This window comes from Zalophus californianus, chromosome 4 (genome assembly GCF_009762305.2).
Source record: "Zalophus californianus isolate mZalCal1 chromosome 4, mZalCal1.pri.v2, whole genome shotgun sequence".
In the NCBI taxonomy this organism is placed as follows: domain Eukaryota; kingdom Metazoa; phylum Chordata; class Mammalia; order Carnivora; family Otariidae; genus Zalophus; species Zalophus californianus.
Genome location: NC_045598.1, coordinates 101,384,180 through 101,411,788, shown reverse-complemented (window position 1 = coordinate 101,411,788; position 27,609 = coordinate 101,384,180). Strand labels below are relative to the sequence as shown.

The 27,609-nt window shown below is 40.2% G+C and overlaps 1 protein-coding gene across 1 annotated transcript in view; it reads left to right on the top strand.

Annotated features, from left to right (window-relative positions):
- The first annotated feature begins 1,490 nt into the window (after positions 1-1,490).
- Positions 1,491-27,609, top strand: part of NOTCH2 (notch receptor 2) — a 167,142-nt gene continuing 141,023 nt past the window's right edge. The window contains exon 1 of the mRNA XM_027599059.2: positions 1,491-1,817. Within this exon, the coding sequence (XP_027454860.2) occupies positions 1,745-1,817 (73 nt within the window). The 5' untranslated portion in view covers positions 1,491-1,744. The remainder of the gene's footprint in view (positions 1,818-27,609) is intronic.

The following is a 27,609-nucleotide window of genomic DNA, read 5'->3' as shown; positions in this document are numbered from 1 at the left end:
GTCTCAGATCCATCTCTTCCTTTCCATTCTGACATTTACCTCATTAGTTCAGGCCTTCATCTCCCCACGCCTGGAGTATTTCACAAACTCCTGACTGGTCCTTGGGTTCCAGTTCACCTTTTGCTCCTGACAATCAATTTTACACAGGATTATCAGAGCAACTTTCCTTTCCATCAAGTCTCACTCCGGTTCAAAAGCCTTCAGTGGTTTTCTATGATCTGAGAGATAACTACTCCTCCCCCTTCTCAGCTTGTCCTTCAAGATCTTACCAATCTAGTCCCAACCCCCCCTTCCCTCCTTGACTCCTGTCACTGCAAACAGTGCCAGAACTCATCTACTTATTCCCTTATCTGTATCTTTGCTTTTATGGTGGCTGTCCCTTGGAATGTTACAACCACACAAAACTTTTTGCTTGTTCTGTTTTCGGCTGTTTTCTTTTACAAAGAGTAAGCCCACACGTATCCATGCTTGATCATATCCCCCACTCTCCTCCCTGGAAGTAACCACTATTCTGGTTATATTCTATTACTATATATTGTACAGTATGCATCCATAAATAATACATAGTATTGTTTTGAAAAATTTAAACATACATAAATGATACACTTTATATCTCCTTTTGCACTGAGCCTTTCACTGTCATTTTATTCTTGAGCTATCCCTATTGAATATATGAATGTAGTCTCTTTAATTGCTGTATTCCATTTCATTTTATAAATATACCATCCATTATTCATGGGTCGGGGATTTAGGTTGTTTCCAATTGTTGGCTTTTACAGGGATTCGGGGTGTCATATATGTCAGTTGTTGGCTTTTACAAACAATGTTGCAATGAGTATCTTTAGCAAAACCTTCCCTGAATCCTGCAGGATTCTCCTCAAAAGTAGCTTGTCCATCCTGCGTCTTTAGTATCATCCCATTGTGCTGAGCACACTGATACGCAAAGGCAGTTAAAGAAATATCTGCTAAACGAATGAATGAATGAATGAATGAATGAATGGTGTAGCACAGCCCAGCTGATGGCCATGTTCCTTTTCAATGGGCTTTGGTGCCTGAGCCCCCATTTCCTTCTTTGACAGCGCTGGTCCTTCTCTACCGCATTCCTCCAGCGGGCCCCGTAGTATGTCTTAAGTGTGGGTGTGTGGGGGGGTGATACCTATCTTACTGGAAGAGGTCTGTCTCTCCTGGCAAGTTCACGATCGCGGCAACCCTGGCGTCTGAAGTTCAGGGTCCTATCACCCAGCTCCTTCAGCAGAGGCCCAGCCCAGCGAGGCAGTCCAGCGTCAACCGAGTTAAGGCGCGTCGAAATCCGACGCGGGTTGGAGAAGGCTGGAGGGGCAGTCGGAAGACTCGTAGTAGATCCCTCCGCGCGCAGCTCGGGCCGGCGCTTCTTCCTGCGGGAAACCCCTGGGTGCCGAAGGCGGCGGGGCTGGGCCGCGGCGACAGGGGGGCGGGGTTTGCGGTGGGAGGAGGCGGCCGAGGCGGAAGGACACACGAGGCTGCTTCGCTGCACAGCCGAGAAAGTTTCAGCCAAACTTCGGGCGGCGGCTGAGGCGGCGGCCCGGGAGCGGTAGACTTGGGGTGCGGGGAGTGGGGGCATTTACGCCTGAGCTTCGGGGCACAGCGCAAGGCCTTGAGCCGCAGAAGCAGGAGGAGGAGAGGAGAGAGTGGGGGACCCTCTGTGGGGACCCCCTCCTCATGTGGATCTGCGCAGGCGGCGGCGGCGGAGGAAGAGACCGAGAAGATGCCCGCCCTGCACCCCGCTCCGCTGTGGACGCTGCTGGCGCTCTGGCTGTGCCGCGCGGCCCCCGCGCGTGGTGAGTATCCGGTCGAGGGGTGCTGTCCCCTGCGCCGGGGCCCGCGCACTGCCGCCCCGGCGCGGCCGGCCACCTGGGGCGATCATACTCCCCCCACCCCCTCCGTCCTCCTCTCTGCGAGAAGGCCGGGCTCCGAGTGAGGCCCCTCGGTTCCCCAAAGTTTGGACGCCGTCAGGGTCTCCCACCCCGCCCGCCGCACTCCCCGCCGCCTCCTACGCCCCTCGGCCGGTGGCCCCACACACGCCTCCTCGGCTGAAGGGGGGCCGGGCCGCGAGCCTCAGAAACTCGCTTTCCCAGGCACTTGAGTTCGGGGAGTTGGGCTGTTTTGCCCTTTGGTTCCGCGTTTCCTGGGGTCGAGCGAGAGCCGAGTGCCGGCTGCCCGAGACGAACCCTCGCCGGCCGGGGACCGCAGATGGGCCGAGCAAAGGAATGCCAGATTCTGGCGTGGAGGGAGCGGGGGCAGGGCCTCCGAGCCGCTCAACGGCTTATACCTCCACTGCCAGACTTAGCTTTGCCAAAGGGAGGCACACAGTCCGGGTGGGTGGGTTTGGTTTGGATGGGGACAGGGTTTCGTGGTGCGCCTGAGTCCTGACACTCCGAATCCCTGGTCCCGATGAATCCGGTGTGTTTTGCTCGAGTCTTTGAAAGGTGGAGGCAGGAGTAGTAGGGAAACTGGTGTGGCTGCATGCTGAGCCACATGATTTAAAAATCTCAACTGCTGTTATTCTTTCCGAGGCGCTGAGCTCGGGCGCTGTTTCAGAGTCTGTGTCCAGCCCCAGGAATGTGGTGTGACGATCATCAACTCCTCCAACCTGGCAGCGGCATTTGCTGCTCTTTTGGCAAGGTTGGGGGTGGGGCAGGGGCGGGTGAGGAAAAGTGGATACGTTAATTCAAAGTGCTTCCTTGGAAAGCCTCTTTATGGTTGGATATTAGCCACAGTCTTTCGGAACACGGTTGGACCAAGGAAGGGGAAATCGAATCACGTCTTATCCATCCCACCCACAGTCTTAGATTCCGAATTTCTTCAGACTGTTTAGTAGAAAAGAGCTTGGGTTTTGGAGCACTCTGTAATCCTGGGTTCAAATCCAGCTCTGCTGTACTCACCAATCAAATGGGAATGAAATTACCCAGCTAATAGGATTAATTAAGAGAATGTATATTAAACCCATGGCAGTCAAAAGGTATTCAGAAAGTCGTTTCAGGGCAGGGCTGTGTTTTATTTTTCATGAACTCTGCTTCCAGAGGGATGGTAGATTGTGCATGTTTGTTAAACTGATAGGGATTTCTTTTCCTAGCCTAATCCGAGGGAAGATTTTACCTTTACCAAAAAAACTAGTACATGAGCTATGTCTTTTTGCAAAGAAAAGGTTGAGAAGATGATGAGCTTCAGAAAAATTTGCTCTTTGTTCATTGTTAACAGTTGGCATGCCAAGAGAACAAGGGTTTTTTTTTTTTTTTTTAATCTTTTTATCACAGTGCTGAGTTGTTCAGGACCAACCAGATCCTTCTTGGAAAGCTCAAATTCCATACACTTCTATGTCCCTAAGAATTTCAGAAGTGGACCAGGAGACTGTGTGATGATGAACCAAAAATCATTGTTTCAGAAGCATTTGATGAAACACCATGGCATTTTTGCCTTTCCTTTTTCTTTTGAGTGAAAGCGTGACTGCAAGTGTGGATTTATGATAAAAAGGACTATAAACAATGGGATTGCAAAGCGATTTGCAAAATTAAGTGTTAAATAGTAAGCTGTTTAGTAACATTGTTAGTAACACTGACAATTTCAATGTCAGAAGTTGGATTACTTTGACACATAGGGCTTCTCTCATTCTAGGACCTCAGTACATAGAATGATATCCTCTTTTATACTAATGTACTGATGAGGTATTGCTATTGCCAGCTCGCTTTTAGGTGGACAAGTTGAGTGTTAGTCAGTTGCTTCAAAGGACTAGATATGGATATTTTGATTTTTAGACAGGTGTTCTTCGGATGCTAAACCACTGCAATAAAAGATTTAAAAACCTGTTTTTTGGTATAAATCTTAAATCTTTTCAAAGTCTAGCAGTGAAGGCTTCTTGAATCTTCTTAATCTGTTATTGTGTTTTTGTCAAGGTACACACTCTTCCAAATTTTTGAGTGTTCCTGTATTTCGGATTGTGGCCAGTTGTTAACTTAAAGGTCACTGAGTTCCTATGGCAAGGAGCAGTCGACCCATCTGTCTGATTGTCTAAACAGCTATCCAAGACCACCTCTTGTTCCTCGTTTTCTTTTGCTTTGCAATGGGAAGTGAGTCCCTGGTTTTGAAGCCTGCTAGATAATTTCTCAGCCGAATTCTTCTCCTGCTTTAAAAAAAAAATCACAAAGAGCAATTCTTTTTTTCTTTCAGATAAGGATGAAGTTTATCCTAAAACTATTTTCCTTTTCTCTTTCTTTATTCTTGTTCTTTCTGTATAATTATTCTTTTGCAGAGGTGGAGGGATGGAGGGAGGAGGAAGGAGAGTGATTATCTCTTGTCTCTCTCTTTTTCCGGATTTTTTTTTTAAAGATTTTATTTTTTTATTTGACAGAGAGAGACACAGCGAGAGAGGGAACACAAGCAGGGGGAGTGGGAGAGGGAGAAGCAGGCTTCCCGCCGAGCAGGGAGCCCGGTGTGGGGCTCGATCCCAGGACCCTGGGATTATGACCTGAGCCGAAGGCAGACGCTTAATGACTGAGCCGTCCAGGCGCCCCTTTTTCCTCATGTTTTGATTTTTAAAAATATTTACCCACACCTCCTTGGCATCCTTCTGCCCTAGTCCCACTCCACTGTCTCTTCCACAGGCTTCCTGTGGTATAGAGAGAGGAACTTTTGGTTTACCTGAATTGTATTTGCTGACTTCAGGACCTTTAGAAAATGTTTAAATTCAGTGGGATATGCTTGGATGCTTCAGAGCAGCCTTACAATACATTTTAAAAATATCACACCCGCAGAAATTCTATTTTGCCCACAAAATTTGCATTGATCTAGTTCCCACTCTGATGCCATTCCTAATGGTTCCTCTCCTTACCCCGTCCCTGTGATAGAATGAAGCTCCATGTCCTGGCTGCATCAAAATTAGCTGATAATCAAAAATCAGACTCAACGCCCAGGGATTCTGATACAGTAGGTCTGAGAATCTGTATTTTTCAAGGTTTCCAGTAACCTGTTGGAACCCACTGATAGTTCATTATTCTGCCTTGAAGTGTGTATAGTGTGTAAATGGGGGTTTTTCCTTCTTAATTTTAATAATTTCCAGAATTAATCTAACCTTAGCCATTCCAGTGTTTAGCCCTCTGATTATCAGATTTTTAAAATTGCTAACATAAAAGCTGTTGAGTATAATGCCATTTCTTCTTGTTCATCTGGACACAGTAGGTCCCCATTTTCTCTTTAGAAGGGCTTCATATATTCGAGTGATATATTATAATTCCTCTCCCTGATCTTTTTCCTCTCTGTTGTCTTTTTTTCCTCAAGCTTCATTCATATATATAATTTTGGATTCCTTTTATTTGTCCTTAGTGGATTTAGAGTAAAAAATCCTAAGCCATTGTTTGAATGAAAATATAATAATAGATTTTACATTATCCTTATATTGTGTTTCTACTTGTTATTTAAGTGCTTTCTTTCTTGACATCTTTATCTGGATGCCACAACTTGAACCTTTCATTTTCCTCCTACTTTTTCCTGATTCTCCTTCTCCTCTCTTCTTCTCCTTCTTTGCAAATGACTTGAAACCAAAAGGTTTTATGTTCTTCTATTCTGCTCTTTTTATTGGTCTACCATATGTATGATATTGTGGAAAGATCACTGGACTGGACCCAGAAGACCAGCATTCTCCTCCAGGTCTGTATTTAATTAGTATTGTAATCTTGTGGGAGGGATTTTGGTCCTCCATTTGCTCAAGTATGTTGTCCATAGTCACTGAGCCAATTAGAATCAAGACTAGAATTTCTCTTGTTTGGTCCTCAGTCCAGTGCTTCCTGCACTCTCCACACCACTTCTATCTTTTGTACAAATGAGCTCATGTACGCGAAAACACTTAGAACATCCTCAAGTGCTTATTATTAATGTATACTTCTTGAGGAAGAGAATTGTGTTTTTTCATTTATGCGTTTTTTTTCTAATACTCTTACCCTGTACCTGGCACAGTGCCTTGGCATCTAATAGACACTCAATAAATATTTGTTCAGTTGAACAATTACTTTTATTATTTTCTTATTCTAGACTACTGTGGTAATCCAAGACCTTTTTTTTGATAGTATTTGCAAGAGTCATTGCTTACCTTACATTTGGGGAAAAACCAAATTTTTCCCTTCCCCAGATGTTTTATTTAAACTTGCCATTTTGAATTTCAGTGTGTGTGTGTGTGTGTGTGTGTGTGTGTGTGTGTGTGGTTCTCTCTATTTTATATTTTTTTTCTGATCACTTCTGCAAATCATAAAGGTCACTTTGACTTTGGAATTCAACCTCAAAGCTGCTGGCATCCACCCCCTGCCTCTCACTTGAGCTGTTTCTACTGTTTCCTGTATTAGTATATTACTAGACCAGCAATTTCTGTTATTTTGTTCAGAATTGCCACACTTTATTGTAATTTGGTCATTTGGGGGATTATTGGAATGGTATTTTTAAAATTAGAATTAACTAAGTTTATGTTTGTTTTGATGAGTTTTTTGCGTTTTTTTTTTTTCATTATGAGCTAGATATTGCAAGCTAGTATTAGATTAAGAGGATATATACATTTGGTGAAGTTTTTTTTCCTACCAAGAGAGTTCCCTAAAAACCACTACCACAAACAACTCTAAAGATGAGATGTGATAAATAAAACTTTGAGAGAACCATATAGTGCCTGAGCTATCTCTACAATAAGATTTGCTCCTTGAGGGTAGGCACTGTGTCACACACATCCCTTCTCTGGTCCATAAAACTTGTTTGGCATATGCTCAACATGTGGAGTCATCCAAGCAGCAGGTCGGCTTTGTCACAGCACCTGTGACTCCTGCTCTGTCCTCCCCACCTTTGAGGCATTCTGGAGGAGAGGCTGATGGTGAGTCAGGGGTGTGTCTTTATGCTCCTTTCTCCTTTGAAGAGAAAAGATCAGTTGAAAGCTGACCCCACCTACAGACTTTTATACTATTTTTATTAATGGTAGCTGAAATTTTCCTCTTTGTTGACTTACGCATTGGCAGAAACTTTAAAATTCATCTAGTCCTTCTATCCTTTCCATGCTGGGTCTGCTCCTCTTACAACATCCTGGTCAAGAGGTAGCCTACCTTCTTTGTGCTTCAACAACTCTTGTGGTAGCTTCCTGCCTTTGGAGCCAGCTTAGTTCAACTCTGGACAACTCTGATTTTTAGAAAGATTTCCTTATATTTAGTTGTAATCTGTCTCCATATGACTTGTGCCCCTTGGCATTTTCTCAAGAATTTGCCTTGCAGAGTCCCGAGCCCTGCGTGAGTAACAAGGATCCAAAGGGGTACTCTTTATTGAACTGATACCTACCCCTCCATAAAAGGAGTTAGTGAGGAGCACGAAGATGATTCTATGTGGGGTGTTTTCCTGGAGATTCTGATTCAGTGGGTCTGAAATAGTATTTGGTAATTTGTATAGTTAAGAAATAGCCAGTTCATTTATATATTAGGGAAGTTTGGCATCACTGCAGAGTGAATCTGGGGAAACCAAGGATTTTTTCGGTTTAGTTTTTGTTTGTTTGTTTGTTCTTTGATCGTACTAGAGATAGGTTGCTTTGCCTGGGTCTTGTGGTCATTTTTTACCCTTGAAAGTGCTTGCTTCTTGCTAAATGCCTAGCCTGCTGGTGAAGTTGCTCTGGTATCCCCATAAGGCTAGTCAAGTTGTTTGTTTTGTCTTAAAAAAAATAGTCTGCAAACTATTCAGAGTCTTCGGGCAGCCGTGTAGGCATTGTATATGTTGTGTATGGTGGAAGCCTCCTTATCCCTTCATCAGAATGTTACCCGAGATGCCAGCATGCATAGGTGTTCCATGGTTTTTTGGTGTCCACTAAGGAATTCGGTCCTAGTCCTTGTGATGACGCTGCCTTTGAGGATGTCCGCTTTGTTCACCCGTGAACACGTATCTGGTGTCAAGGATTTCCCTCAGATGTGTTAGTGCAAAAAGATACCAAGATCACTCATTTCAGGCAGTCGTGCCTTAGGGCTCTCCGGGCTGCTGCAGCAAACGGAATAAGGAAGGGAGAATAAAGAAGGAATCAAGGGTGTCTTGAGCAGAACAGAGCATTCTGCAGGAAGGGACCCAGGAGTGCTCCTCTGACAAAGACACTTAATGTTGCTGTCCTCGATAGGAGCTAGAAAGTGGCTTCAGATCTGAAAGGATAGGCTCATGGCCTCTGGATGGGACAGACTGCAATGTTCATTTGTAGTGGTACAGGGTTTGCTGCAGATCTGTGCTTTCTGTCTTTCCTCTCCTTTTTGAGGCAAATACCAGTTGTGTGGCAGAAAATACAATGTGACCTTAAAAAGAAGAGTAAAGCCAAGAAGAGGGGATGATAAAAGCCAGAGCTTGGAGGGAGAAAAGTGAGGTAATTATTGTATTAATTTATTTATGTGTATAACTATGTAAGCTTCTATATATAAATCTGGTAGGAGCCCTAGCTATTGGCTCTAAGATTTATTATCTTTGTAGCTCTGCTGTCCCAGTGGTGTGTTAGGGAAGGACTGTGGTGTGTTGTTATCCTTACTTTGTGTGTTTTCATCAGGTGGTAGGGAGTATAGGGTATTCTGCTTTTGTAGATGTGTGGGAATCATTGACCAAGCAGAAGATAGGGCCCCGCCCCCAAGGAGCTGACACCATCGTGGAGATAAGGCAGACGAGCACACAATTAGGAATATGAAATACAAGTCATTTAAGTCACTTATCTACAGTCTCAGAAAGCAGTTTCCTGCAGTCAGGGTGACTAAGAGCTGTAGGGTCGAGGGGAGTAACCTGCAGGTCTACTAGGGAATAATGACTCCCAGCGTACTCCTGCTAGGCTCGTCTGCTATTCTCCCCTTTCTCTTTTGTAATTTAGAAGTATCAGAACTTAACTTGGGGAAAAGATAAAGACCGCTTTATCTGGTGGGGGTCTAAATTAAATTTGGCATATGTTGTGGTAAGTATTATGTCTGTCAGTGGGTTTGTGGCAAGAGAGAGGGCTGTGTTCTTAGTCCTGGATGCCGGGCCTGATCTAGGACAAGTTAAGGTGGAGACATCTTCTTTGGAAGATCTAGTTCTCGGTGGCAGTAGCTGAAGGAACTTCTTGTCATGGACAGGCAATGACTGAGGTATAGTATGGACACACCCAGAGTTGCTGCCTCAGGTGGCACTGATTAATCATGTTCACATCTCCCTCACCCGCTGAGCTTGTCTTGGCAAAACCCTGTTCTACCAGCTCCTCAAAGTTTGTGTTTTACTAGATATGATTGAACAAAGTCTTGGGGGTCATTTTACTGTCCTTTGCCACTCTTGAACTGTGGGCCAGTTACCTTGGTCCAGCTCTGGTGCCCTTGGACTTTGGCCATTCAGTGAGGGGCCTTGGTCTTTCTTCCCATTGGACTGAAGCACTTTCCCCAGAGGCCTGCCTGAGGCAGTTTCTAGTCTTCAAGTCAGTTCCTTTCAGAATATTGGCACCTGGGCAGTGACTCTGGTTCTTTGAATACATCAGCCAAACATCATGCCAAGATGGACTCATCGCTTCACAAAGACAGGTTGGATCTGTGGGTGTTGCAGAACCTGTTTCTGGGTTAAGAGTAGCTCCCCCACCCTTATATATATTTAATCATATGAAGAAAGCATGTGTGTATTTTATGAAGGAAAACATGACGATAATATTTTGATTGGAGTCGGATATCGTCTCCTTAATAATATGTTGTCTTTTAACAAATAGCATCACTTTAAAATACAATTTTGCTTGCTGAATAAAGTGCTGTACAAGAAGCTGTGGTTACATTCTAAAGTAGACTACCTTGTTCAGAGGCAGGTGCATTTTAAAATTGTTGTTTGTTTCTTTTTCGTCTCTTTTTCCTCTCATCTGTCTTGTGAGGAGATTCTGGAAAGTTTTTAAGCCTTGAAGATTAAATAGTGTATTTTAACTAGACCCTAAGAGGGACAGGTTGTTATGCTGGCATATTTATCCAACATTCATAAGAATAATTGAATAGTGTTTACTCACTAATATCTTTTGTTGAGTTTCTGAATATGAAAACTAGACAGTGCTAATGTGTTAACTTCTCTAAATGGTAATTGTAGTAAGCTGCAAGAAACTGTTGTTTAATTCTCTGCTTTCACATGCTTTTTTGTCTGTCCAGGAAGTGTTGAGACTCACTGAAGTTTGATGATGTGTATATTTTGATTATGATTTTGATTATGTTTTTCTTTACTGTGAACATGCCTTTATTTATTTGCTAGATCTTCTTTAATTGGAAATGTTAAGGACATTTACTTTATTACAACATTTAAAGCACTTTCTAACCTTTATGAGGATTATTAGAGGAAAGATATATCTTATGAATCATTCAAGTCCTTGGTCCTGTGTTACTATTTAATTAAAGTAAGTGACAATATTTCATGACTCCTGTGACATATACTTCCAAGAGATTTAAGGGAAATGATTGTAACTAAAAACAAACATTGTAATATTTTAAGGGAGGTTTACATAGTAATAATTATTCATGTTTATACATAATTACTTATATTTATAGTTTTTTGATTTTCTCTGGCACCTTTACAAGATTTTTTTTGGAGGGGGAGGTTACTTAAAAAGTAATTATATTTAAAAGTAGTTAAAGACATTGAAAAATCTAGAAAAGTGTGAGAAAAATAGTCACAATCAAACCACTCACTATTTTGGTATACATCTTTTGGTCTTTTTCTTCTACCTTTAGTTTTAAAATGTTGATTCATAATCATGGAACACTACATCAAAAACTAATGATGTAATGTATGGTGATTAACATAACAATAAAATTTAAAGCAAAAATGTTGATTCATAATATATACACACTTTTCTGTGCTGCGTTTCTTTGGTGGTTATAAATATTTCTATTTTTAAGCACTTTTCATAAATTGAATTTTATTGGTTAAATAATATTCTTTTTAAAATGTTCTTATTTTTTAAGACTTTCGTTAAGATTTATTTTAGAGAGGGGCAGAGGGAGAGGGAGAGAGAGAGTCTTAAGCAGACTCTGCACTCAGTCTGGAGCCTGATGCAGGGCTTGATCTCACGATCCTGAGATCATGACATGAGCTGAAACCAAGAGTTGGTTGCTTAACTGACTGTGCCACCCAGGTGCCCCAATAGTATTCTTATTAATGGGGTTACTATGTTTTGACCATTCCTTGGTTTGATTGCATATTTAGTTGGTTCCATTTCTTTTCTATATAAATGATACTCGTCTTCATACAGAAAAAAATTCATTAGGATTTTTCCTCATTAAGCTAGATTTGCAGAAGAAAAATTGCTATGTCAGAGAGAGTGATTTAAAAAAATTGGGGAACAGAATTTATTTATTTATTTTTTAAAATTTATTTATTTGACAGAGAAAGCAAGAGAGGAAACATAAGCAGGGGGAGCGGTAGAGGGAGAAGCAGACTCGCTGCTGCGCAGGGAGCTTGATACGCTGAATGACTGAGCCACCCAGACGCCCCGGGAAACAGAATTTAAAAACAAACAGGAAAACATAAAAGAAAATTAAAATCTCCAATAATTCCGTCACCTCCAACCAAAACCCACAGTTAATATTTTGATACATTGTAGACAGTTTTTTTCTGTGTCTATTATGCAGTTGGGGTTTTAGCTATGTATGGTTTTATCATCTGCTCCTGCACTACTTAAAATACTGTGAACATTTTCCTATATATATAAATGTTCTTTAACAGTATTAAAGGCTGCATACTGTTCTGTCTTAAGGATCAGTTATATATCTAACTTAAACTGAAATCGGTTCTTAGTTTGTACTTTTTTCATAATTGTCAATAATGCTATAATGAAATTCTTATATGTAAATCTTGGTAGAAATATTTATTTTGTTAACACTAAGCTCTCAGAAGTCAAGTCATTGTATCAAAGAGTATGGACCTTTTTGTGACTTTGATACACACTGCCAAATTCCCTTCTATATAGTTTAACCAACTATAGTTCCATCAGCAGAATATGAAACTGTCAGTGTTGCCAACTGTGTTCAACACTGGTTTTTGTTTTTAAAACTTAACCAATTTGACAAGTGGTAAATGCTACCTCACCTTAATTCGCCGCCTTCCCGCGCTGATTACACAGTGATACTGAATGGTTTTTCATATGGTCAGTGGCCACTTATTTACTTATTTTGGTAAACTGTGTCTTTTACCCCTCAAGGTATTCATTTTTTGTTACTGATTTATATTAAGAATATTAGTCCTTTGTCTTAAATGTGCTGCAACATTTCAAATTGCTACTAATATATATATTTTTTTCTTACAAATATTTATTTAAATTCTAGTTAGTTAGCATGTAGTGTAATATGGGTTTCAGGAGTAGAATTTAGTGATTCATCGCTTACATATATAACACCCAGGGCTCATCATAACAAGTGCCCTCCTTAATACCCATTGCTACCAATATTGATATCAAAAACTGTTTATTCAATAGGTCAATTTTTAATCCTTTGACTTGTAATGAGCTTGGTCAGTTTTCTTTGTATCTGTTACTGGTATTTTCTTTAGCTAATTTAAAATTCTAATCTGTATCATAAAACAATAAGCTGTCAGTTGTATGTGCTCAGGAAATGCACATTTAACATTTTATGAAAAGATGCTGGAGGAAAACAGTATATTCTGGAGCTAAATATGTGATTTTTGGTGGGTTGAGGGTAATCTGCTTATGTCCTGTCTTCCTGGAGGGCCAAGATTTTTGAAGTATGTAACATCCCTAAAAGGCAGGACTAGTGCACTACTACTAAATCTGACATTTTGACCTAATTGATAATAGTACTGTGGTCTAGCCAGTCAGTTTGGGCAGACAACAGTATGACTAAGATTCCCTCCACTCTCTCCTCACCAAATTGATTAGTTGTGGGACAGAATGGGCTGAATCAACCTGTTGTTTTGGCACCCCACGGACACCACCTGTTTCTTCCATTTCTCCCTCCAGCTTCCCACTGCCCTAGTGCAGTGCTGTGTGCACAGTGGGTAGGGGATCAATGTTGTTGCTGAAGAATGTTGCAATAAAGAAGAGTAGACTGCTTGTTTTTCAAGCTTGTATGTTCTTAAGGTACCCTGCTGCTTTTGACATTAAGAGCTCCAGCTGAACTGTTGTATGTGGAAGCCCTGCAGGTCTTAAGTGTTTGATTCAGAGTAATTTCAGGCAATATGAATGCTTTCTTAAGTATCATTGGAATTTACTGGGCTGGTTGTTTGCCAGCTATTGCCGTATTTAGCATGAAGAGACCTGGGGAACAAGGACATTTCTGACCAACCAAAGAAGGAAACCTTTCTGAAGAGGATTGCGACTCTTTTTGTTCCGTTTTTTAGGTGTGGTTAAGAGAATGCCAGTTAAGAGATTCGGTTTGTGTCCAGTCACTGGTCTTTGTTTCTGTGCCCCATCCACAAAATTAATTTGTGGGTGGGAAGAGAGATTTGATAGTGAAGCTCTTTCTTACCCTGAAGTCTAATACTCTTTCTGGGAGGAAATTAGAGAATTCTTATGCCTAGACTGTGCATTGAGAGGCTTAATCAGCAGGTGAAGCTGCTGATTAAAAACAGGTTGATGGGTGCTTATTCTCATCTTTCTTCTTGAAGGCTTATTCATTTTCTGCTCTGTCATGGTCTGAATTTATTTTGGCCCAGTCCTTTTCTCCATCCTTCTTTTGGAACCATCAGCCATCCCTCTGTGGCTTAAAATTTCTCTGCCTGTTTTTCCATTTTAAAGATGAAGATAGTATTTGGAAGGATCAGTCAATATAACTAACATACAACTTATTTTCATAAAGTAAAACAATCCCAACATTTACATAGCAATGTAGCGTTTACAGAACTCTCTTATATAATTGCCTGCTTTATTCTTCACAAAACTGTGGTGGAAAATGAACCTCAGAGGAGTTAACTGGTTTGTATACCATTGTTTAGCTCTAGATAATAAGTGACAGAGCTGGGACTAAAACTTGTGGTTTGACTCTTTAAACCTCAGCTTTTTTTTTTTTTTTTTTTTAACATTTTGTTGAATTCTTACTATGTGTCCGTCATTTTGCTAGGGCTTTACATATATTTCCTCATTTAATTCACATAGCTGTCCTTTAGGGTAGACAGTATATAACTGTTTCACAGATAAGGAAATTGGAACTTAGATTCATAGCTTTGCGTGTTGGGGTGAATAATATGGTTAATAAAGAATGGAGCCAGGATTAAAACCTCTGGCTCCAGAGCCTCTGCAGTCAACCATGGCGCTTTATGTACCTTTGTACAGTTATACCTCGCAACAACCCTATGAGGTGGGGAGTAGATTACGTGGGGAAACAGGCTTATAAAATGCCTAGGATAATACAGTTAGTTAAGTGGCAGAGTTGGGATTTAAAGCTATGTCTGTCTGTCTCCGCAATCCTTACTCATTCCAGTATACTAAAGATACATGTTTTTATGATATGAATAAGTTCATTAGACTGGCAGTTCTTTGAATATAGAGGTCAGCTATTAGGAATCCTTTGTATTTTCTGAATAAAAAAGAAATGGATGGACATTAGTTGACTGATGGCCCTTGACTTCCTTTAGTTGATTTCTATCACCAGGACAAGCAGATTGAATTTGGGCTGAGAGGAGGGGAGTTCTCATTAAAGATGAGTCTTTAAGCCAAAATGGGCCACAGCTATGAGATCTTCAGAGGGCTGCTCTCAGGAGCAATGGCCTGACTCCTGAGGGCTCTGCCTGGGGACATTCCTGGCTGTGTTACTGGAAACTTCCTTGAGAGGGAATTGTCACCTTATTGGGAGAGGAGGTGGGATACGTTTAAGTCTGGCTCTGAACATACTAGCCCTGTGTCTTGGGCAAGTTTCTTTTTTTCTTTTTTAAAGATTTTATTTATTTATTTGAGAGAGGGAGAGAGAGAGAAATAGCATGAGAGGGGAGAAGGTCAGAGGGAGAAGCAGGCTCCCCGCTGAGCCGGGAGCCCAATGTAGGACTCGATACCAGGACTCCGGGATCATGACCTGAGCCGAAGGCAGTCACTTAACCAACTGAGCCACCTAGGCGCCCCCTTGGGCAAGTTTCTTAAGCACTCTATGCCTCACATTCATTATTAATAAAATGAAGATCATAGCAGCATATAATTATTAGGGTTGTTATGAGGATTAAATAAATTAATAAGTGTATAATGTAATAATTCATAGTACAATGTCTAGCACATAGTAAGAGTGCAGTAAATAGTAGTTATTGTTGGTGGTTTATGTTGCAGTATGGACTTTTTGTTGCTTTCACTTTAATGAAAAGTGGATGAGTGATTTGGACCCTTGGTGAGAAATAGGAGCTTCACCTTTGCAGCGTATAGATTGTACACTGGTTTTCAGTGACCCTATAAATATTTAGGGGTATTGTATTTGAATCTGTTCCCTTAATGGGGTGTACTTGCAACTTGGAGAAATTTTGTCTATTATACAAATTTCACTGATATGTGTTAACTCATTTCCCCATTATTTATTAATCAGACATTTGTGGTTGGTTGTTATGCTTACTACAGAAATGGTGATTTTGCTGAGATGTATCTTTAAGGATAATATCAGGTCTAACTCAATTGTTCCCCAATTTCATATGATATGGCAAACATCATCACGTGCCATTCTATGTCACCATGTGGAGTACTAGTCTAAACCCAAAATATTTAATGTTTTGATTAGCCTTATAGCACTTAATGGACCATCTCTGTTAGGCATTTTGAAATAATAAAAATGTCCTATGGTCTGTTACTACACCTTTAGGGTCTCCTGGAGATTTTGGGATCTCAGGTGGGGGATTATCCATCTAGTCCACCCCTTGTTTTGCAGATGCGGAAACTAAAGCCCAAATAAGTGACTGGCCAAAGGACCCAGAGCTAGGTCTAGGCTGGGGCCCGAATCCAAGCTCTTGTTTTGTAGTGATCTTTCCTCTGCATTCATTGCTCAAATGATCTGTCTGTATGTCAACCTTTTTTTTTTTTTTTTTTTAATTTGAGATCCAAAAAGGGAACAGAGAAGGAGTGGAAGAGTGGGGAAGGGGAAAGGTGTGGGGCCATATTGAAAATGTCAGTGACAGCGGAGAAAATATTGCCTGTGCGCCCCTGCCTGTCCCTTTGGACTTCTCTGTAGTGGTTAAGACAAGCCAGTGGGGCTGGTGTCGTTGGTGATTCAGTAATGGATTAGCCAGGACTGGTGGAGTTACTTTCTCAGAAAAGGGTTTCGTATTTTAACATTTGTTTCCCATGACAGTTTGCTTATTCTCAAGTTTTGGCAGCCTTGAGCAAATGGTTGTCAGGTTTTTGTTTTGTTTTGTTTTGTTTTAAGACAAAACTCCACATTTTATTTTGCTGATTTAGTAAACTGTCTTCTACCTACCACTCCCTTCTGCTCCCTCTATAATTATTTCTAAGGCTTTGTTTTTCAGTTGTGGGAATACTATGAAAGGTTTTCTTTTATAGTCTGAGATATTTATAATTATGTGTAAGCACACTGTTTACAGAAAATGTAAGTGGTGCATATGGTAACTCAAATACTCTTAAGGCACTTAAAATATTTTCCAGTAATTTAAATCTTTCCAAAAAAACAGCTGAAACCACTTATGGTAAAAGAGGAGGTGTACAGTAAGGATAGCGCATTTAAATGTAATTAATATTAGATAAAAGTGAATGTCACTTTGGAGGAACTGGGAGTATATGCATGAAAGCGGACCGAGGCATGCCTCCTCATTAATAAAGTGAACAAAACAGACGAAAATCTGTGTTCTTCTGGAGCTTATATGCAGTCACAATAGCTTTTCTATACCGAGGGTTTATTATGTGACAGATGCTTGACTGTACTTGGTAAAAGTACTTCACCTGTTTCCTCTGGTCCTTATAGTAGGTGTTTGAGTCCTATTTACTGAAAGGTGAAGGAATGGTCATCTAGGCCACTCAGCTGATCACTGGTATAGGCCAGCAATTGGAACCCCTCTTGCCCAACTCCAGAGCTCACACATTTACCCACTATAAATAATTCTGTTGTCAATTTGGTGGAATCCTGTAATCATAGATAATGTAACTTTGGATTTAATAATATTTCGTGTACCAAACTGACTTAAATTTTACCCTTCTTAACACCTTACCTCTGAATGAACATTTGCATAATATGGGAATTGTTTAAACTTCAAAATTCCATTTTGAGGATTTGCAGTCCTTTCTAAATCTTTTTTAAAGTGGGAGGAATGGATTTATGTTTGTCATAATCCAAGGAAAGTTGTTTGGCATTTCTTTCCCTTTTATATCTTGATCCTAAAAGAAATTCTTTAGTAGATTAAGATCAGGAATGAATGGGTAGCTTTTTTTTCTTAATAAAAAACATTTTGAAAGATTGAAAATGGCCATCCTGAGTCATATTTGTGCCAGCCTTTTTAGTTACGGATAGCTTTTTTTTTTTCCCCCAGATAGCTTTTTCTTGACTGTGCACATCCATATGAATTCTTATTATTTAATTTTGAAAGGGATATAAGAAACCACATAAAACAATTGAAATTCCTCAGCATATGAACAATGGACACAGCCAATTACTGAAACTACTCAGTACTAACCTATCTTGGCCTGGATAGTGCAGCATTTCTACACATATCATTATAGAAAAAGCACGCTCTTTTCTGTGAACTCTTTCCTTATTATTATCTCCTTTGTTACTGACAATCAATAGTCATCTGTACTAATAGATAAGAGAATGTGTCTGACACCAACATGTAATCCCAGATAATCCTGTCTGTTTTAAAATAGAGCTCTACTCATGCATGCTCACACATGTGGGTCCTTTCAAACATACTGGACTCTCCTTAAGGTTTAGTTGTGTTAAATGCCCATTGAATGGTGAAGGGGAGAATGCTCAGGGATATTAAGGAAATGAAAGAGATAAATGACAGTATAGGTTGATTGTTTGTTTTTAATTATCTCTTGAGTTGACTTAGGTACCCTTTCCCACTACATTTTGATTTTTGCTTTAGCACAGCTGGTGAGTTTTGGAACCAGGTAGACCTGGCTCTGATTCTTAGCTAAGAATATTGGGCAAGCCCCTTAACTTCTCCATGTCTCAGTTCCCTTATTTATGTAGCGGGAATAATAGTAATACCTAACTTGCAGGATTATTTGCAGATATTAGAAACAACATATTTAATTGCATGGTTCTAGGCACAAAATAGACACTCAAGTGTGGGGGGGCGCCCAAAGTTTAAAAACTTCATTAGCCTCATGATAATTCCCCCCCTTTGGAAGATATGGTCTGAAAATAGTTGTCTGTGACCCTTCTTGTTTCAGTTTCTTTCAAGGATTCCCTTTAGACTGTTTCATTGCCAAGGCAACATTATGGATCACCTAAAGAGCAAACTAAAGCACTATTGTCTAGTAATTTCAAATTTGTAAGTTAACTGTGTGTGAATTAAAAGCCTTTCTAACCTTTTGTCTGCTCGAGTTTGCAGCATGTTGCACCTGTCGCTTCAGAAACAGTTGGTTCATAGAAAAAAATTATTTAGTATTTCAAATTAAAGTCGAGGAACTCTTTTAATAAGGAGGATCTACTTGGTTGGCTTGTTTCCATCTTTCACCCCTGAGTCTTAATGGAAATCAGGTTTGAAATGTTAGAAGCTGTTGGTTTTCGGCATTGGGAAAGCTTATCTAATCAGGCATGTGAAGTGGCCTATGTTGGATTTCTGTGCCAGAGAAGGCTAGGGGAGGTTGAGGAGATTATCGCTCTTGCTTATAATTCCTGAGCATTGTCGAGACACTGGGACAGCAGTAGGGATATTAAAAAAAACAAACAAACATTGAACTTGGTTACACCAGTCCAAAATACATCCCACTCCCATTTGGGCTGGTCTCATAACATAGGTGTATATGAGCTAAGTTGAATCATGTAATAGTTTGTCATTTCTGGGCTAGATGGTGAGGATTTCCTGTTTTACAGAATTTTGGATTGGGAATTTTACATTAAATAGTGCTTTCTGGTGTATAGTCACTTTTGTAAACATGATCTCACTTGAGCCACAAATAAACTCTTCTAAGGAGGGACGGCTGGTGACATTATTTTAGTTTTACACATGAGAATAGTAAGTCTCAAATAGCTCAAAGGAATTCCTCTAGATCACATGGTGAGTATACAGCAAAGCTGGGGTTAGAATTCAGGTTCTGATTTCTAGGGCTTCATTATACCACACTGCTTCCTGCATAATGTACCTAAATCCAAATTCTGTTCCCCAGGATAGGAAAGGATTCTCTTCCTTTCTGTTTGATTAGCTGCGTCAGAGCATGACAGCAGTGAAGCAGATGTTGAGGATTCTTTCCCCAGAAGCTCAGTTAGCTTTTCCTAAAGCTATTCTGCGCCTGCAGTCACCACTTGTTACTGTTACCTGGACAGGATGTTGATCCAAAGTGAAATAGGCAGGAGAGTGTGGCTGACTCAGCTTAGCCCATCAAGCTTCCATGTGTTCTGCCAGTGGGTCTGTAATGTCATGTTCATTTACATGCATTTCATGTGCTTTGATGTCTGTTTCTTCGTATTTTTCTCAGCTGTTTTTAATGTCTCAAGCCTTAGTTCTTCCTGAGTGGCCTGAAGTGACTTTCCTGTTCATTAAAGTTGCCCTAAAATCTCTGAAGAGCATGCAGCATGGGCTTCTCCTCAGTGTAATTTTATCTCATAGCCCTTGGCAGTTCTCTCCTTAACTTAAGCAGAATATAAATTGTGAATGCAGATAGGCGTGTCAATATTGCACTGTCACTTATGTAAGTGCACTTTAGCTTTTCTTCTTTCCTTTTAACCAAAATGAGGAAATAGAGAATGTTTTGTTATGGTAGTTTTACACATACACCCACGAGGAAATGCGTAGTTAGCTTCTGTGGGAAATGTAACTGATACATTTCAGGGAACTAAAATGCATGATGGCTAAAAATTTTAAGTCTGCCAAATGTTCATAGGGAAAGAAAGAAAAATGATCAAGCTCTCATACTGCACTTCAGTTTAGCTTATTAATTCTAAGGTTAATAATTTATAGGAGCCTCTGCCCTGTTTACACCTATTATATATGAAAGTATGCTTGTCTTTCCACAGAATGCATTTCACAAGTTTTACTTTTCTTTCAAGGGAGCCATCTCTACAAGTGTTCCTCCAAGGGGAACAGTGTAGGAAAGCTTTCCACCTGGTGGCCAACTGGTTGCAGGTTTGATACCTCAATATTATCAAAACGTCAAGTGGACCATTTGGCCCCTCCAGCAATCCAGCTGGACATTTGGCCATGCCCTGTGGTCAGCTGAGAGCTTCCTTGATGAAGGCCACTGTCATCTAGCCACATTAGGGCCATGCACCTTTCTCACTAGGAAGTCTTTGGCAGTTGTATGTCCTGAGACCTAGGATCCCCTTCTCCAACATCCTGAGGAGAGCTTTGATAGCACTGATAGCACCCTTGCTCCTGAGGTACATAGCTTATTCAAAACACATGTAATTTGTTCATAGGAAGCTGGGAATTGATTACAGTTTTTCCTCATGACAGGTTGAAATTAACAGGTTTGTAACATTCACCGAAGTAAAAGAATACTCATCGTTTTGGTAAAGTGTTAAATTTCAAATCTGATAATTTGGAATTTGAATTAAACAAACATCCCTACTTTAAGTGTGTGTGTGTGTGTGTGTGTGTGTGTGTGTGTGTCTTTTGGGAGGAGGAATAGACCTTGGAACTGTTAAAAAAATTTTTTTATAATAGTGCCCACTCTCAGTTGGCAGATAATAGCTATCCAAATATTGCTCAGGTCTAGTGAAAAGATTTAGGGAAGTTGTAATGAGTTTAATAACCATTTGTGGAGTGACATAGATCGACACACCCAATTACACAAGACCTGAGTCTGAGAACTGTTGATGTGCAATCATCCCATCAGCATCTGCTCATCATTATCAACAACAATAATGGCTCAACTATTTCTTTGGGGCCACATGAAAAGACAGTGTACCCATAGCAAAGGGTAAGTCAGACCTGACAAAAACATAGCCCTCCCTAACCCTTTGTTCCCAAACTTCTCTTTAAACACATCCTGTTGTGAGGTTTTGAAATATCTCACATTATTTCTTGTTTGTCATTTGTTTTCCTTCTTAAATATCATGTCTTTCTAGCTCAACTTTTTGCCAAAACCATGAAGGTCCAATGTATCTGGGTCATTTTTCTAATCCATTTCTTTGTCATTTGAAAGCCTTCATGTCTCTGGCTTCATGCTGCTTTATGTGTACAAAGGATTCAGTATCTTTCCTAGTTTACATTTTTGTTACAACTGCTGTCAAACCACTTATGAGCCCTTTCTAATATAAATCATTTTGGTCACTGCGAATGGGAGGGAAGGAATCGGTTCACAGGAATAAATTTGCATGTTGGGAAGATAATATCTTAATAGTTTTCAAAGCACTTGCAAGTGCATTATATCTTTTATAAGACCATGTGTTCATTTCTGGAGACTGTGACAGAGACCCTCTGGGACCTATTTGGAAGTCATGTTGTCAAGTACCAGGATTGGCTGGAGAATCAAAACCAGGTCTTCTTTCTGTTCCTCGGTGTATAACTGGATCATTATTTTATCGGCAGAAATATGGAATCTTTCGATTTTTAAAAGGTACTCGCTTGCCTTTGGAAGGTACGTTAGCAGTCCTTTCCAGAGTGGAAAGAAGATAGTTCTATTTTCCAGCCTTTTGATAAAAAAATCATTGTGTTATCTCTAAATCTTAGTGTTTCTAACTAGAGTCTGATAGCACTTGCTATCAGATATCACTTACCTCTGACTAAGGTACCTTTTGGAAAATTAACGTTTTATAGAAATTAGTGAGCTTTTCCATGACTTTCTGAAGGAACAGACTCAATCTAGAGATATAAATGTGTTCTTTGATTTACTAACACATTATAAACTTTATTATTTGGTTACCTTCTTTCTGAAACGTGTGTTTATGCATAAAATGGATGCTTAACTAGTGCTCATTGATTTTGGCAAGTGGCAAAATGCAAGATGAATATTGGCAGAACAGTGTTGTACAACTTCAGTGCCAAGGTTGCTATGTGCAGACTGGCTGTGAAACCTACTTTACCTTTTGAGAACAAATGTAGATTTTTCAGAAATCACCCCAAGCCTGTGGTCCAGAAGTCTTGGTATGGGGTAGTGTAAGCCCAGGGAATGGGCTTCTCTTACTTAGGTAAGTAAGAGTTACCTTACCTAAGTAAGTTCTCTTACTTAGGTAAGAGAACATTTAAGGAATAGGTTTTGCATTCTTTCTAAGGTTAGGCCTTGTGCTGAATGTTAAAGTAGTAGTTTCAAAGGTTTTTGTTTTGTTTGGTTTGTTTTGTTTGTCTAGTTTAGGCTCCTAGTGGTGAGCTGAGGAGAAGCAAAAGAGGAGAAGCCATTCTTGGGGATTTCCTTGGAGGTTGTAGCTGGCTCTAAAGAGTCCTGGTTGAACTAGATGAGTAACTAGTTCCTATGACTAATGAACTTTGCAGGAGTCCCTTTGGTTGCATATGTAGCTCTCTGGGATTGCTGTAAGGTTCCAAGTCATCCCACTTTGGAATAGTGGTTTTCAAACTTGAATGGGCATTTGGAAGGTTTATTAGAACACAGATTTCTGGGCTCAGGGCCCACCCCTCGAGTTTCTGATTCTGTAGGCCTTCAGTGGGACCTGATAGTTTGTATTTCTGACAAGTTCCCAGATGCTGCCGCTGCTGGTCTGGGAATTATACTTTGAGAACCACTGGCTTAGAGCAACATCAGGTGTTTGAGTTTTGGGGCAAAGAGAGCTATGCAGGCTTGGCTGGGATCTTTTCACAGCTCTTCCAGTACACAGAGGTGAGCTTCCAGATGTATGAATTAATTCATCCAACAAGTATGTGACTGTCCGCTATGTGCCAGCCACTGTTATAGTTGTTCGGGGATATTGTGAAGAAAGTACACAAAAATCCCTTTGTTTGTGGAACTTCAGTGAGCATAGGCTGGGATTAACTTGGTATCAGTCCTGCTGCTTATTGGCGCTTGCAGGTGAGCCTGTTCTTTTTCTTAGCTCCCTTCTACTTATTTTACTTTCTTTTGGAATCTTTGAATTTAGTAATAATGACATCATTATTACTGATCATCATCAGAACTTTTTATTGAGTGCTTGTTCTATGTTAGAAACAGTGTAGTTCAGTGCTTTACATTTATTATCCCATTTAATTTTTAGAACAACCCTGGGTGTTTCCATCCCGATTTAAAAGATGAATTTTGGAAGGCTTGGTAACTCACCAAAGATTATACAGCTAGCTGGGGCTGGGTCTGTCTGATTGCAAGGCCATACTCTTTACTACCAGGCTGTAGTCCAGGGTTTTTAAACTGCAGACTGTGACCACTAGTGGGGCATGAAACCATTTTGATAGGTCTCAGACAGCACTTTGGGGGAAAAATTGAAACCAAATAGAAAATACCACATAGGATAAGCATTGCTTCTTGAAATTTTCATTTTTTCTGTGTATGTGTAAATATTGAGTTCTGACTTAAAATATATTTCTTACTGTAAATCACAGGAAAAAATGTTTGCAAACTACTGCCTTATTGGCTATCGGACCATAGGTCATCATTTTAAAAAAAGATTAGAACATTTAAGCCTTAGAAAAATAAGTAATTTTTCAAGGGCACAGAATAATCAGTGGCAATACCAAGACAAGATGTTTGAGTTTTGCCCCTGGTTCACTGCTTCCTTTCTCACATCTTGTTGCTTCCTTAAAAGTGCACTATATTGCCTGGGAGTTGAGTCTTATCTGTTCACGTGATGGAAATATGCCATGGAACCTTTAGAGATGTTGACAAAACCTGAAAAGGGAAGTTGAATGTCCATCTCTTCTGGGTAGGTGAAAATTCTGCCATGAAACCCCCAAAGCCTGCAGATGAAGATGTAACATTTCTCCTGTTAGTTCTGGTATACTTGGTAGAATGAGGGTAATGATATTAGCTAACAGTACCAGGCTCTAAGCATGTTTCCTATGTTAATTCGTGTAATTACTAATTATTTTGGCAGGGTGGCCCTGGCTAGGACGTGAACTCAGCGGTTTAGAGTGAGAGGGGGCATCCTACCAGCATGAGTTAACACTTCTCTATGCTGTCCCCAGTTCCTCATTTTGTTCTTGTTGAGTTCAGGGCTATTTTCCTCATAGCCTGGCTTACCAAGGCATGGTTTCAGCTTCATTTCTTTCTTTCTTTCTCTCTTTCTTTCTTTCTTTCTTTCTTTCTTTCTTTCTTTCTTTCTTTCTCTCTCTCTCTCTCTCTCTCTCTCTCTCTCTCTTTCTTTCTTTCTCTCTCTCTCCTTCTCTCTCTGTCTTTCCTTCCTTCCTTCCTTCCTTCCTTCCTTCCTTCCTTCCTTCCTTCCTTCCTTCCTTCCTTCCTTCTCCCTAGACTATATACCTTCATTCTGTGGGTAATTTAGGTTCCTAATACTTTTTCCCTTAAATCAGTACATTGCTGATTTGCATCAGGGGCAGGGCTGTGGATTGTCAACATGATTAGGTGGTGATATATGTTGGTCCTTCTAGAGAATGCTGCCCCAACACTTTATACCAAAGGGGCTTACAGTCTGTCCAGGAGTAATGGAGACACTTGGAAATAACTTGAGAATGCTTACAAACCCTCCCAGCAAGTGCCCTTTAGTGTCATACCAATGGTCCACGGAAGCTGAGGAAATGCAAAGTCAAGGCCTCCTCAGGAGGGAGGTAGGGATGGAGATTGGTGGGGAGGAGAGACTAATACATTCTTGTTAAAAGAATGACATGTAGGGACACCTGGGTGGCTCAGTCGGTTAAGTGTCTGCCTTCGGTCAGGTCATAATCCCAGGGTCCAGGGATCAAGTCCCACATTGGGCTCCTTGCTCAGCAAGGAGTCTGCTTCTCCCTCTGCGTGCCACTCCCCCTGCTCGTGCTCTCTCTCTCTGACAAATAAATAAATAAAATCTTAAAAAAAAAAAGGAATGACACGTAGAAGTAGGTAGGGATGGGATGAAAACCTTAACTCATGAATCGTAAAATTCAAGTGAGAAGGAGCCTAAAAGGCCTGGAGGAGTGAGGTCCTTGGCCTTCAGTCAGATGGCTAGATGATAGGGAACAGGCAGGGTACCTAGGTTATCATTCTGTGGCGTCTTTCATTCTAAGACATGTTCACCAGTGTTGTCTTCCAAAGCACCTGCTCACAGGAAAGAGTGACTGTCACTTACCCTACACCAGGGAAGATGGCACCAGGAACATGTACCAGGTTTATCTTTGCATTTTCTCCAGTTTCTTTGCATTTTCCCTCAAATGCTGTGTAGCCTCAGGGCTATGTGTGTCCTAGTTTGTGAAATGCAGGGGTAAAACAAGAACCTCCAATCTTTTAATAAAACGTATGCCCCAAGAGAAACAGTTTTTTTGAGCGTGGACTCCGCCCCTCCAAATAGTTAAATAAATATTTTAAAATTATACACATGTACAACTATTAAACCATACATGCATATGTTAACTCTTAGTAAATCTTAATTATGTGTTTTTTAGACTGTAAATATTTAGACGGTCCTAAAGTACTTCTGGTGCCCCATGGGATAGTCTTGTACCCCTCCACTTCTGGGATACACACATCTCATTTTGCAGACCACTGGTCCAGAATGAAAATTGAAGAGTTTAATGTCAAAGCTATTGTTTCTTTCATTAAGTAGATTTTTTACTCTACTCCTTCTGTAGAATAGTTTTTGAATGTAAGCTTTGAATTAAAAGGCTATCTTTGGGTGATGGTCATTAAAGAGGTCACGTGAAGTGATAGCACTGGGTGTTATACGAAACTGATAAATTATTGAACACTACATCTGAAACTAATGATGTCCTATAAGTTGGCTCATTGAATTAAAAAAAAAAAAAAAGGCTATCTTTCCAGAGTGGATTATGTGGGAATGGAGGATGCATGTGAATTAAGTTGAATCTCTCCTTGAGAAAGAATGCTGGTTTTGATCTAAGGAAAATGAACACCTCCCCCTTTTTTTCCAATTAAATTTTTTTTTGTTTTTGTTTTTTAAAGTAAGCTATTCCCAGCGTGGTGCCTGAACTCACAACTTGGAGATGAAGAGTCTCATACTCCACGGATGGAGCCAGCTAGGCACCCCACAACTTTCCTTTTCTTGGTCTGTGTTGGTACAACACCCTTGTTTGATGTCATTAAGATTTCCCTCCCCACCATTATAGTGATCAACCTCACACTCCATATTAGGGCTTGGTAAATGTTTGCTGATTTTTAAAAAAAATTCCTTCAGTCTTAACTGGAGAGCAAACTAGAAATGACAGAGCAGTAGAATGGACAGTATACCACACTTTGCTATGAAGCTGCTGGTGAATATATTGGTACCATGCAATGGTTGTTGATTTGTTCTAGGCCTTCTACATTATCAGCCAAAGTTGAGCAGGACTTGTAGTCAGAAGTAAAGAAAATAAATTAGTTCATTTCATTTCAGAATTTGGAAGCCCAGGACTGTGGGGATTAGCTAAGACAAAGATAAACAGTAAATGCAGTGAAGATTATTTTGGTAATTAGAAGAAATTCCATTTTTATAACGAAGTAAAAAGGAATAACACTGGTTAAAAATAAAACTCATTTTGGTGACACAGCAGAACCAGACAAACTCAGGGACATGTGTTCTATATATATAGATATTTCCAAATATTTTTTCAGTTGTGAGGATGCAAATCATTACAATATTAGAGCAGCTTGGTTCATTACTGTTACTGGAAAAACGAGTTGAACCAAGCACATGTCCTACTGAGAGTGAGTCAACAGTGTCATTTTAACATAAGGAGGGACAGTACATTAAGTGAGTTATTCCAAGTCCTGTGGTTTTCCTCCAGCTGAGCAAAGACAGCTCTTGTTTCAGAAGTAGGGCTTACGTGCAAAAAAAGAAGTTGCCTATTTCCTTTCTTTCTCAATTATAGCTGGTTTTCTTTTTGCCTGACACTTTTCAAAAATCCATTTTCTCCTTAGATTTGTATCATCAGATTTTCTGAATTTTGATGGAGTATTTATTTATGGAAAGTATATTATTTATTATAGACCAATTGTATTTTAAAGTTTTATTTCAAATTCATCTACCAATTCATGGACCAGGGTTGGTATAATGGTGTCAGATACCCTTTAGAAAATGTTGTAAGAAAAACAGAAAAGTAATCTATTTTAACATGTCATTATTTTTCTAAGGTTTTTAGTAGTATGGACATGAAATAAGGTGGTATTTTATGGAACATTATACCAAACTGTAATGATGAAATTTATCCTTTTGACTTTGGAAGACAAGAGTCTGGTGTTCTGAGACTTGTGGAAAAATAGTGCTGTGAGCTGTTTGAGGTTTCCTCAAATGGGATCCAATATGATTAAGGGTTTGTGTCTGGATAGTTTATTCCTTGGTTTGGGAAGGTGAGTTTTTGTCTTTTTTTCCCCTCTCAGTTGATTTCCTTTAACTGGGAGAGAAGCAGACCAGATGAAGAAAATATTCTGTCTCTTAGGGCATTCTTGGTTTACCACATTAGTTACTACATGCCTTCTCTGACTAG